The 12,037-nt window shown below is 49.4% G+C and overlaps 1 protein-coding gene across 2 annotated transcripts in view; it reads right to left on the reverse strand.

Annotated features, from left to right (window-relative positions):
* Positions 1 to 12,037, reverse strand: part of INTS3 (integrator complex subunit 3) — a 48,083-nt gene that overhangs the window by 3,638 nt on the left and 32,408 nt on the right. For both annotated transcript variants that reach the window (XM_030824474.1, XM_030824472.1), the window contains exons 11-24: positions 10,667 to 10,754; positions 9,901 to 9,980; positions 9,373 to 9,464; positions 8,613 to 8,719; positions 7,445 to 7,564; positions 6,930 to 7,059; positions 6,406 to 6,460; positions 6,071 to 6,174; positions 5,551 to 5,595; positions 5,222 to 5,341; positions 2,480 to 2,633; positions 1,339 to 1,407; positions 453 to 528; positions 73 to 186 (exon numbers count right to left, since the gene is read on the reverse strand). In XM_030824474.1, the coding sequence (XP_030680334.1) occupies positions 73 to 186; positions 453 to 528; positions 1,339 to 1,407; positions 2,480 to 2,633; positions 5,222 to 5,341; positions 5,551 to 5,595; positions 6,071 to 6,174; positions 6,406 to 6,460; positions 6,930 to 7,059; positions 7,445 to 7,564; positions 8,613 to 8,719; positions 9,373 to 9,464; positions 9,901 to 9,980; positions 10,667 to 10,754 (1,354 nt within the window). The remainder of the gene's footprint in view (positions 1 to 72; positions 187 to 452; positions 529 to 1,338; positions 1,408 to 2,479; positions 2,634 to 5,221; positions 5,342 to 5,550; positions 5,596 to 6,070; positions 6,175 to 6,405; positions 6,461 to 6,929; positions 7,060 to 7,444; positions 7,565 to 8,612; positions 8,720 to 9,372; positions 9,465 to 9,900; positions 9,981 to 10,666; positions 10,755 to 12,037) is intronic.

Raw genomic sequence — 12,037 nt, forward strand, 5'->3', positions numbered from 1 at the left:
AGGCCTCAGCCTTGCCCTAACTGTATAGGAAGTGTCATATCTGATGTGCTCCCTACCCAAAAGCCTACTCACCCTTGTATTTGAGGTGCTGCAGGATGGGGATTATGGTCTCCAGGGGAATATTGTGGGCCAGAAAGAGCTGCCAGGCACAATACTGCTCAAAGGTCTCCCAGTCTAGGCTCTGAACTGGAAGAGACAAAAGAAACATCTCTCTCAAGAACACACACACACATACATCCCTAATCCACTGACTACCAGCACCCCAAGCAGGGATGTTACAGAGGTAGGACAGGTCCAGAAAGACACTGCCCCAGACCGCACCACGGTGGAGTACAGTTCTGTCCCCTTAACTTCGCAGCCCCAGAACCAGCTTTCCTGATAGTGTAAAATACACAGGACTGACACCCTGCCCTCCTCTCCTCTCCCAGACACCTAAAGATTTGATCACTTACTGAGTATGTTGAGAACTGAATCTTTTCGAAACATAACCAGGTTACCCATCATCACGTGGCAGACCAGCTCCTGGAGCTAAGGAGGTGGAGGAATGAGGCAGAACCCATCAGCTCTGAAAGGGGCCAGGAAGCTAGTATGGAGGGGGACGCAGGAGGGCTCATAAGGGAAAAAAAAATTAGAGGAAGTGAAGGCCCAGTTTAAAGGAATGGGAAGGAGATGGCACACAATGAATGCTGCCATCTCTGAAGGATGAAGGGGCTGATAAAGTAGCCACAGGCCTGAGTGGGAACCTTAGGACTATTTTGGGCAAAAATAGTTACAGCCTTGGTCTAAGCCTGAGGAGGAAAGGACCCTGAGAGGCTGGGCTCTGGATGTAGGTTGGGCAGGGTAAAGACAAAAGGAGGAGGATTCTTGGGTGCTAAGCTTCCTCTTTTATGAATGGGAACTAAGTGGAGAGGAGGAGAAATAGGATCCCAGTGCAGGCCTCCGAAGGACCCGAGCAAAGCTACAGCCTCTTGGGGACCTACGCATGGTAAAAAGGTCAAGTAGAAATGGTCTGACCATTTTCATTCCGAGCCAAAGGAAAGGCCAGTTGAGAGCTAAAATCACAACCCCCTCAGCTTTTGCTGTGGAACAGGAGTGCCCAAAGAATATGGAGAATAAGGGGAACTCCAGGTAGGATTGGCCTAACCTCAGCCTGCCTTGCGTGGGCTCCACTTTTCCTTCCCAGGCCCCATGGCTGAAAGTGCACACCACTGTAGCCAGGAGGGAGGGTGCCTGGGAGGCATGGGCTCCCTGTCTGCAGGCCTGGAGGGACAGCAGAGGCCTTATTTCCCTAATGCTGCCTCCAAGATCTTTCTGGGGAGGTCGGGGCTCAATGTTCACCTGTGCAGAGTCAATAACAGCCACGATCATGTTCAGCAGCTCTCCGCTCCTCAAGGTTTCATCTGGAAACTAAATGGAAAAAGAGAAGGGAAGAGTCCTGGGTGGGCTCCTCAGCTTTCATCCCATAGCCCACTCTCCTTCCTTATTACATCTCAAGGTTTGACTGGGTCAGCCAGACACAGGCCCTAAAATAAACCCCTAAACAGAGATCCAACAGCTATGATGCTGGAAGACTTCAAGAACTTGAAGACCCCAAGTTTTGTTATTTATGTGTGCACACCATCAGGGGTGTGGGTTTTCTCTGATAGTTCCCAAAGCGTGTGTGTACAGAAAGGAATGGGAAACTACTAGAGATAAAGCCACAACTGAGAGGACTGGCCATGGTGGCTGATTGTGTGTGGGAGCAGTGGTAGAATAAATATTTGCATCCCTGGCAGCAAAGAAGTCCAACCTGTGCTGACCTTTGGCCAAAGAGGTGGTGTAGAGAGTTTGTCTGGAGGTGTGTGGGGTAGGCAGGGCCTCATCTAGAGAAGGGGGAGCAGGGGGAGGGAAGTACCCTGTGTCCAGCATCTGCACCCCTCCTCCCTCCAGTACTCGGCTGAGATCACAGTTCCTCCTGTCATGCCCTGGGTCCTCATTTCCCTCTTCCTGGGAACTTCTACCAAGAGAAGAAAGGGCCGATACCTGTTATGTCCCAGTTCCTAGAGTGTGAGTGAACCAGGGGAAATGAAAGTGAGTCTCCACTACAGAAGCCCTGGTCATCAGGAACTATCAGTGATAATCCACGCAAGGGTGAGCCATCAGAGGACAAGAGGGCCTGGGACATATGAACATGGATCTGGTTTGTGGGATCTGTCCTGGGTCCAGATGATGGGGCCCAATCTGAGAAGCCAAGTATATAGGCTCAGACCCCAACACACATCAGTTACACCAAAGTATAGGAATTCAGGGAGTTTTAGAAATGTTTCAACCAATAATAAAGAGAAGTGGAAGGAGGGGATAGCTGTGGGTATGGGAAGCAATGGCCCACCTAGGTTAGTGGGGATGAACAAAAGAGGGTTCAGGGTTGTGTGTGCTCAGAGTGTTCACTGAGGTGTGTTCCTGTGAGCCCCCCAGCACAGATACGGATGCAGGCACTGACCTCTGTGTAGATGGAGGGTGTGAGGTGGCACAGGAGCCGCACATCGTCCTCTTGGCAGGCCTTCATGTCCATCATCAGGCAGGTGTGCAGATCGCCCAGCTGGGTAGCCTGGGCAAATGACTCGTACAGGTTCATCTTCCCTGCGGCGGCTTTGCTGCAAGACCAGCTGGGCCTGAGCCAGCAGCCTGACCCCAGTGCCCACCTTCAAGCATCCCTGAAGCAGGCTCCTGCGCTAAAACTGCTTTGCTAGCTCCAGATGCCCTGTACTGATCTGCCTCATGTCCCTCCCAACTGCCTCCTGCAGGGGCTTGATAACTCAGGGGAACCAGGGGATACTCTTCTTTCTGTCCATCCTTCCCCAGAGCTCAGAAGGGCTCCAACCACGATCAGTGAGTGAAGCTACTGATGGATGAGAGTCAGGAACAGAAGAGGGAGGGCTCAGAGAAGGCTTTCTCTCTTGCTTTCTGGGCTCTAACCATGAGGGCAATGACACCTCACAGCATATACAAACTTAGCTCAAAATGGCTTGTAGGCCTAAATGTAAGAATTAAAGCCACACAACTTGTAGAAGAGAAAACAGGAGTAAATCTTCATGACAACAAAAACACAAGTGGTAAAAGAAAAAATAGACAAATTTAGCTTCATAAAAAGTTAGCACTTTTTGTTCAAAAGATGCTATCAAAAAAGTTAAAACTCGCAGAATGGAAGAAAAAATATTTGCAAATCATTATGTCTGAGACTTGTATCCAGAATATATAAAGAACTCTTTTGGTATGCAACAAAATCTTAAAAAGATTCTTAAAAGTTGGCCAGGTATGGTGGCTCATGCCTGTAATCCCAGCACTTTGGGGGGCAGAGAAGGGCAGATCACCTGAGGTCAGATGTTCAAGACTAGCCTGGCCAACCAGCCTGGCCAACCAGCCTGGCCAACATGGTGAAACCGTCTCTACTAAAAATACAAAAAAAAAAAAAAAATTAGCCAGGCGTGGTGGTGTGAGCCTGTAATCTCAGCCACTCAGCAGGCTGAGGCAGGAGAATCGCTGGAACCTAGTATGCAGAGGTTGCAGTGAGTGGAGCTCGCGCCACTGCACTCCAGTCTGGGCAGCAGAGCAAGACTCTGCCTCAAAAAAAAAAAAATCTTAAAAGTCAATAATAAAAAGACAAATAACTCAATTAAAAATAGGAAAATTTTTGAATAAATATTTCTCCAAAGAAAATATACAAATGGCTGGGCCAAGGTGGCTCATGTCTATAATCCCAGCACTTTGAGAGGCCGAGGTGGGCAGATCACCTGAGGTCAGGAGTTCGAGACCAGCCTGGCCAACACAGTGAAACCCCGTCTCTACAAAAAATAGAAAAATTAACTGGATATGGTGGTGTGCACCTGTAGTCCTAGCTACTTGGGAGGCTGAGGTGGGACAATCGCTTGAACCCAGGAGGTGGAAGTTGCAGTGAGCTGAGATTGTACCACTGTACTCCAGCCTGGGTGACAGAGCAAGAATCCATCTCAAAACAAACAAATAAACAAAACAAAAATTAGCTGGGTGTGAAGATCTGTGCTTGTAATCCCAGCTACTCAGGAGGCTGAGGCAGGAGAATCGCTTGAACCTGGGAAGTGGAGGTTGCAGTGAGCCAAGATCGCACCACTGCACTCCAGCCTGGGTGACACAGCGAGACTCTGTCTCAAAAAAAAAAAAAAAAAAAAAAGCCAGTCACAAAAGATCACATACGGTTTGATTCCATTTATCTGAAAATGCCCAAAATAATCTATAGAGGCAGAAAGCAGATCAGTGGTTTCCAGGAGCTGGGTGAAGGGGAGAAAATGGCAAAGTGATTGCTAATGGGTATGAGATTTCTTTTTGGGGTGATAAAAATGTTCTTTCTAAATCAGATAGTAGTGATAGTTGTATAACTTTGTGAATATACTAAAAAATTATTGAGGCCGGGCACAGTGGCTCACACTTGTAATCCCAGCACTTTGGGAGGCCAAGGCAAGTGGATCACCTGAGGTCGGGAGTTTGAGACCAGCCTGACCAACATATAGAAACCCTGTCTCTACTAAAAATACAAAACTTAGCTGGGTGTGGTGGTGGACGCCTGTAGTCCTAGCTACTTGGGAGGCTGAGGTGGGACAATTGCTTGAACCCGGGAGGTGGAAGTTGCAGTGAGCTGAGATTGTACCACTGCACTCCAGCCTGGGTGACTGAGTGAGACCCTGTCTCAAAAAATAAATAAATAAAAATTTAAATTAAAAAAAAGCCTTAGGAGTACACAAGGCTTATTGAGAGTGGGGGAAAAAACCCAAAACCAATAACAGGCGTGGTGGCGCATGCCTGTATGTAATGCTAGCTACTCAAGAGGCTGAAGCAGGACCATCACTTGAGCCCAGGAGTTTGACACCATTCTGGGCAACAAAGTAAGACCCTGTCTCTACAAAAAAATTTTTAAAAATTAGCTGGGCATGGCAGTGCATGCCTGTGTAGTCCCAGCTACTCAGGATGCTGAGGTGGGAGGATGGCTTGAGCCCAGGAGTTTGAAGCTGCAGTGAGTGACATGCATTGAGCTGCAGTGTCATCACGTGACAGAGTGAGATGCTGTCTCTTAAAAACAAACCAACTCAACCAAACAAACCCACAAAGAAGGCCCTGGTGATGACAGTCCAGGGTGGAGGAGTCAGTGTGTGGAAGAGAGGCTCTCTAGGATGTGTCCTGACACCATTTGAAACATGGGGACCATACCCACCTGGCCCTCAGGTAGTAGAGCAGGTGGTAGCCAATCTTGGGCTGCTTCTGATATAGCTCGGAGAGAAGGTCTAGAAGCAGAGAGAAGCTGCTGTTGTCTTCCTGCATCTGACATAGGTTCCTGGAGGTGGGGCATGGGAGGACAGGAACAGAGCTTTACCCAGGGCAAACTCTCCCATGGAGTTTCTCGGGTGGCATGGGCTGTCTGTGCCCACAGCATATGTCCTCCTCCCTGGAAAGGGAGTCCCATTACCCCAGGACAGGAGCACATGTGTGTGCTGTCAGGGAGGATGGAGGGCAGAACAGTATCTCCTATAGCTGCGTGCTTACCTAAATATTAGGTACAGAGGCTTTCCTACAGACTCCTCCAGGGACCTACAAGAAGAGGGTTATATTTGAGAATCCATGTGAGGGGGGCTGCTGGCACATATGGAGGACCAGCTGGAGGCTAGATGCCAGCCTGCTCCTTCCCTACCCAAAGGGCAAACTTCCTGCTGCTCTGCAGGCTTGGTAACAGAGAAAACAGGTTCCTAACATGGGACTACACTCTTGCCCTTTGGAGACAGGCTCCAGGCCAGGGTCCGATCACACCTAATTCAGCAGATTAGAGTTACTGGGCCCAGCAGCAAGGGCTGGAAGCATGAGGAGGGGATGTTAGTCCACCTCCCCAGTACGCACGGTGTTCAGCAGGTAAAAATAAGCTCTTGTTTAAATGAGTTGGTACATGTGAGAATAAAAACACCAAGTGAACAGATTTTTCTCAAGTCTACAGTAAGGGGTCTCTTGGACTCAGGCTGTAACAGCACCCTCTGGCTCCTGAGGCTCTGGAGTGAGGGAAAATGAGCCTTACTCCTCAGTAATCTCCTCGGGCAGGACCTCCCCTCGAAAGTGGGCCTTGAAGAGCTCCTGTAGGCAGGAAGCAAGGACAGACAGCTGCTCCGAGTCAAAGTCTTCCTGGGTGATGAGACAAGGGAGGGAGAATCACTACCTACACCCAAGCCCTCCTGCCCCCACGATCCCAGTCTTGGAACTCATCTGCTTCCACCTCCAGGATCAGCAAGCTCCCCTCCCCACTATAAGAGGGACTCATCTAGGGGAGGGAAAAAGTGAGTTGGCTTCCCTGGGAGACGTGTAAGCTAAGCAGGCTAGGCTGCTTCCTCCCTAAGGGGTTGGGTTCCTCCTCACCTCCAGGACCTGGTCCACAATTTCCTGCATGACCTCACACTGGGCCTCCGTATCACTGCAGGACAGAAATGAGAGGAAATCCCAGGGACATAAATGATAGCAGAGGGCAGGACACACACCCAGAACAGTGCACAAGCACACTCACATGCACAGAGACAAAACAAAGGAGCTCTGTGTAAAATCCCAGCTTGGATGGGGAATCTTTAGGGCAGAATTGGCTGCTCTCTGGGCAGAGACCCAAAGAAAAGGAAAATCCCCACCAATCCTGCTTTGGTTCTCAGAGGTTCTTCTCCCAAGAATCTGCAGAGTGGGAACTCAAGGTGTTACAGAATGAGGCTGCCCCACTCCCAGCTCATACTCCCTAATGTAAACTGCAGAATAACTACCTCATGAAGCTTCAGCTACCTCTCCACACACTCCTATCATGTTTGCCTCCAACCCCCATCTCCTGCTATACCCATTAAGCACCAGGTAGACAGCCTGGGGCTGAACCTCCTGAAGTTGAGAACAGGGTCTGTACCCACCTCCCCTTCTGTAGCTGGAGTACTTTGTCCCTCAGGGACTCATCCAACTGGTCAAGGTAAGGGGTGATATCAACTGGCTCCTCCACAACTGTCTCCTTGATAGGGTGGAAGCGAAACTCCCTCTTCTTTCCTAAAGGGAGTGATTTGGGAAAGAAGTCAGTTTGCCCAAATGCCAGCAACAGAGACGGTCCCCTCAACCACTTATCCCCTTCCTCACATGCCCTAAGTGTGCACCTGTTTCCTCAATGCTGTGTGAGTGCCTGAAGCATCTCCCTGAATGTGCACATGTACTAGCTCTTACAAGCAAACAAGGGCAGGAACCACTTCTTTTTTCCTTCCTGCCTTGAGTGTTAAGTGCAGGGCTCTGCATTCTGGAGTCTCATCCAGACACCCTGTGAACAAAACTTTAACTCACAGGAATAAGGGTGACAGGAAGAGTGCAGAGAGGCTGCTTCTGGGAACTGGTCCTCTCAGGGCTGACACAACCCTCAACTAGCCCTTGCGGATGGCCTCACCTTTGCTGTTGAGATCCTCTTCATCGTCACTGAAGGCTGCCTCTGCATTGTCATAGCAACTCTCATCCTTATCCGACATATGGTTGTCCATCTCCATGGAAACTGGCTCCTCAATTTTGACTTGGGAGTAAAAAAAGATAAGGCATTAAATGGCCTCCTGGGTCCTCTAACATGCTCCATGCTTCTAGGAAGGGAGAATGGAGGGCAAGTGAGAGAATAAGGAGTTTATCATCTAAATGGAATACTGGCCCTGGAAGGACAAACCTCTTGACAAACCTCTTGTCCTCACAACCCTCCATGACCTGCAGAGGGATGTTGCCAGGAATAAGAGCAACACAGGACATGACTCCTCTATGCTCAGCTCATTAGGGTTCGTAATTAGAGTAAGATCAGGGACAGTCCCAAGTGCTAGTCTCACTCTTGTCGCCTGGGCTGGAGTGCAGTGGCGCCATCTCGGCTCACTGCAACCTCCGCCTCCCAGGTTCACACAATTCTCATGTCTCAGCCTTTGAGTAGCTGGGACTACAGGTGCCCGCCAAATACAAATTTTTTTGTATTTTAGTAGAGACGGAGTTTCATGATGTTGGCCAGGCTGGTCTTGAACTCCTGACCTCAAGTGATCTGCCTGCCTCAGCCTCCCAAAGTACTGGGATTACAGGCATGAGCCACCATGCCCAGCCTCCAAGTGCCCTTTAATTTAAAACCAAGTTGGAAAATACTACTGGACTTAGACCCTTATCCCAAAACAAAGTGTGTATGTGTGGTAAGGAGATGGCAGTTGAATTGGGAGCAAGGTTTGAGGCCCAACATGACAAACTGTCATCAGAGGCCAGGGCCTAGAGCTGGGAAGAGAGAAGAGATGGGCAAGTTAAAGTGAGATAAATATTGTGAATATTACATGAAAGCCTTCCAACTACCGAGCAGGAGTTACTAAGAGTTAAGAGAACAAGAAAGATGAGCAAGTCAAATAAGATTAGATGAAGCAAGAGAATCAAGACAGACAACACAAAAATGAATAAAAAAGATAAACTGAGGAAGGAAAAACTGTGATGGACAGTGTCACAGAAGTAGAGAACTGTGTGGGACATCCTGAAAGGGGTTCTGGCCTGAAGGCCTGGTTGTCTTGCCCCTCTTTTGACACAGGTGATGGAATGGGAGGGCCTCATACCTTCCACAGGTGGGGAGGGTGAGCTGCAGAACTCAGGAAATTTCTCCCTCAGCATTGCCCGCAGCTCCTTATCCAACTTAGGGTTGTCAAACAGGGGAGCCAGGTGTCTAAATGGGGAAAATGATGAAGGTCAATATCAGAGCTTCTCTTATTTTTATTTTTATTTTTTTTGAGACAGAGTGTCACTCTCATCACCTAGGCTGGAGTGCAGTGGCACAATCTTGGCTCACTGCAACCTCCACCTCCCGGATTCAAGCGATTCTTGTGCCTCGGCCTCTCAAGTAGCTGGGATTACAGATGTGCACCATCACACCTGGCTAATTTTTGTATTTTTAGTAGACATGGGGTTTCGCCATGTTGGCCAGGCAGGTCTCAAATTCCTAACCTCAGGTGATCTGCCCGCCTTGGCCTCCCAAAGTGCTGGGATTACAGGCATGAGCCACTGTGGCCAGAGCTTCTCATTTCTAACTCAACATGGAGTTGAGATAGGTCTAAGCCCAATCAGTATAACTGGACCATACTCAGATCCCTGAAGGGGGTCAACAGGGAACATGAAGGCATTTGAAGACCTTTGTAATACGATGGCAGGAGAGAAATTCCTCTAAGAGCCAAGAAGACATATGCCCAGAAGTCTGAGGTAGAGCCAATACTTTTTACACCTGTCAGAGAAAAGGGCCAGCAGTGCTATGGCAACATTTGGATATACCTGGACCTAATGAAAAATGGGAAAACAATCTCCTTCCCCTACTAAATTCCTTACGCCAAGACCCGTTTCTCCACAATGTGGTTGAGGGAGGAAAAGACACCCTGCCGCACGTGGCCCTCCAATGGTGGATAGAAGTTGGGAATGATCTGGAAGGGAAGAAGGAGGGGAAAAATGAGTACAGGACTCCATCCAGAGGCTTCTGCTGAATTAGATCTGAAAAGCTGCTTTGGTTTTGATCGGGGGACACTGGGGAGTATGGCTGCAGAGAGAACTGGACTTCCTGACCATTCCAGGCCACTCAAATGAGATATTCTTACTGGACCTGGCTGCTCCCCAAGGAAACCAGATTCTACCTTGAGTCACCATCCCTGTGATTGAGAAACCCCACAGAAAATGGGAAGATCCAACTGCAGACAGTGGAATATGGAAGGGAAGCATTTATTAACTTGGGGGATAGGACCTATGACCATTTCTGCTCTCAGTTAAGGCATACCGAGAAGACCCATTCACTGGGAGATTAGGGGAGATACACTTAATTCTGCTTATCCAGGCATGGGGAGAAAAGAGAGCTCTAACACTTACGCGGCACATGAAGTCCAGGAGTGTGGCAGTGATGGCTGGGTGGGGCTTCATGGAGTGGTGCATGACCAGGATGGCTGGTTCTGGAGGATGTGAAATTAAAGAGCCCCTCACATCAGTCAGTCTCTGTTTTTCCTTTTTTTTTTTTTTTTTTGAGACAGAGTCTTGCTTTGTCACCCAGGCTGGAGTGCAAGTGGTACAATCTCAGCTCACTGAAGCCTCCGCCTCCCAGGTTCAAGCGAATCTCATGCCTCAACCTCCCCAGCAGCTGGAATTACAGGTGCACGCCACCACGCCAGGCTAAAGTCAGTCTGTTTCTATCTCCATAAAATGGGATGTCAGTATACATGAATGGCTCTGGGAAGTGCTATGTCTACTCCCCCCATTTCCACTGAACAGACCCAAGAGCAGACAGGCCCCGAAACAGCTTGTAGCCCTGATTTCCCTTCTTGTTCCCAGCATTCAGCTTGGAGAAGGGAAGTAATAGGTGAGGAGAAGCAGGACATGGTACAGCCTTTTCCTTTGCCCATGCCCTCCCCTCCTGAAGACCATGCATCAGACTGTGGGGAGGAGGTACAGTGATGGCTTAGCCTTATCAAAGCAATTCTCTTTTTAGGTCAAGGGAAAACTAATGAGGAACAACACAGCTGCTCCCAGATAAACTGCCTCCACTCCACGGTGCCCTGAGATTTATGACTGCTATCACTAAGGAAGGCAGTGGGGGCTTAGGGGGGTGGGGAAGTGGAGATGCCTGGTCTTGGTCACATACCTATGTTCATAATGCTATCCTTGTCTGGACTAAAGAACAGCCAGTCGTAAAACAAAGCCAGCTTAGCATTGGAGGCAGCGACATTTGACTGGAAAAGAGAGGAGAGAAACAGAGGGCTAGTTTCATTAATCACCTCCCTCCATTTCAGAGTCCCAAGACAGATTCCAGGGCCCACTTGGCTTTTTTATCTATGAAATTCAGTTCCTAGTGAAACAGGGTGAAATGCTCACCCCCCTTGTGTTGTGTATGAGTGAATACTCTGTGGTCTTAACCAAGAGGACAGAGGACAGGGATTGGGCCAGCTATCCCCCCAACCTTTTTTTTTTTTTTCCAGACAGGGTCTTGCTCTGTTGCCCAGGCTGTAGTGCAGTGGCATGATCTCAGCTCACTGCAACCTCCACCGCCCAGGCTCAAGAGATCCTCTCACCTCAGCCTGGGACTACAGGCATGCACCACCTCACCTGGCTCATTTTTCTATTTTTTTGTAGAGATGAGGGTCTTGCCATGTCACCCAGGCTGGAGCGCAGTGGCATGATCACAGCTCACTGCAACCTTGACCTCTTAGGCTCGGGTGATCCTCCCAACCTCAGCCTCCTGGGTAGCTGGGACTACAGGAGCACACTACCATGCCTGGCTTTATGTTTTGTTTTGTTTTGGTAGAAATGGGTTTTTGCCATGTTGCCCAGGCTGGTCTCGAACTCTTTGGCTCAAGTTATCCTCCCACCTCAGCCTCCCAAAGTGTTGGGATTATAGGCGTGAGCCACCATGCCTGGCCAGGCCTGGGTTCTTTTCTTTTTGTTGTTGAGACAGGGTCTGACTCTGTCACCCAGGCTGGAGTGCAGTGGCAAGATCTCAGCTCACTGCAACCTCTACCTCCCAGGCTCAAGCGGTCCTCTCACCTCAGCCTGGGACTACAGCCGCACACCAATACACTTGGCTAATTTTTGTATTTTTTTGTAGAGATGGGGGTCTTGCCACGTTGCCCAGGCTGGTTTCAAACTCCTGAGCTCAAGCAACCTCAACCTCCCAAAGTGCTGGGATTACAGGCGTGAGCCACCATGCTCGGCAGGCCTGGGTTCTTGATACATCCAGCAGTTCATATCTCTGATTCCCATAAGTGACAATGCTTGGACTCAGAAGTCCACTCATCACCCCTGAGCTGAGGCAACAGTCAGACTAGTACCCCGTGGCTGCCCTTTCTGGGCTCTCCAGGCACATTCCTGAAGAAGAGACCCCCACCCCTCCAGGAATAGCCTGTTGTCATATCTGAATCAGCACATTCCAAGGACCCAGTCAAATGGGGGAGGAGGAACCCTGTTGGAAGAGGTCAGGGGGGCAGCCAGATGCCAGAGAATGGATAGTTTCCCACCC

The sequence above is a fragment of the Nomascus leucogenys genome, chromosome 12 (assembly GCF_006542625.1).
Source record: "Nomascus leucogenys isolate Asia chromosome 12, Asia_NLE_v1, whole genome shotgun sequence".
In the NCBI taxonomy this organism is placed as follows: domain Eukaryota; kingdom Metazoa; phylum Chordata; class Mammalia; order Primates; family Hylobatidae; genus Nomascus; species Nomascus leucogenys.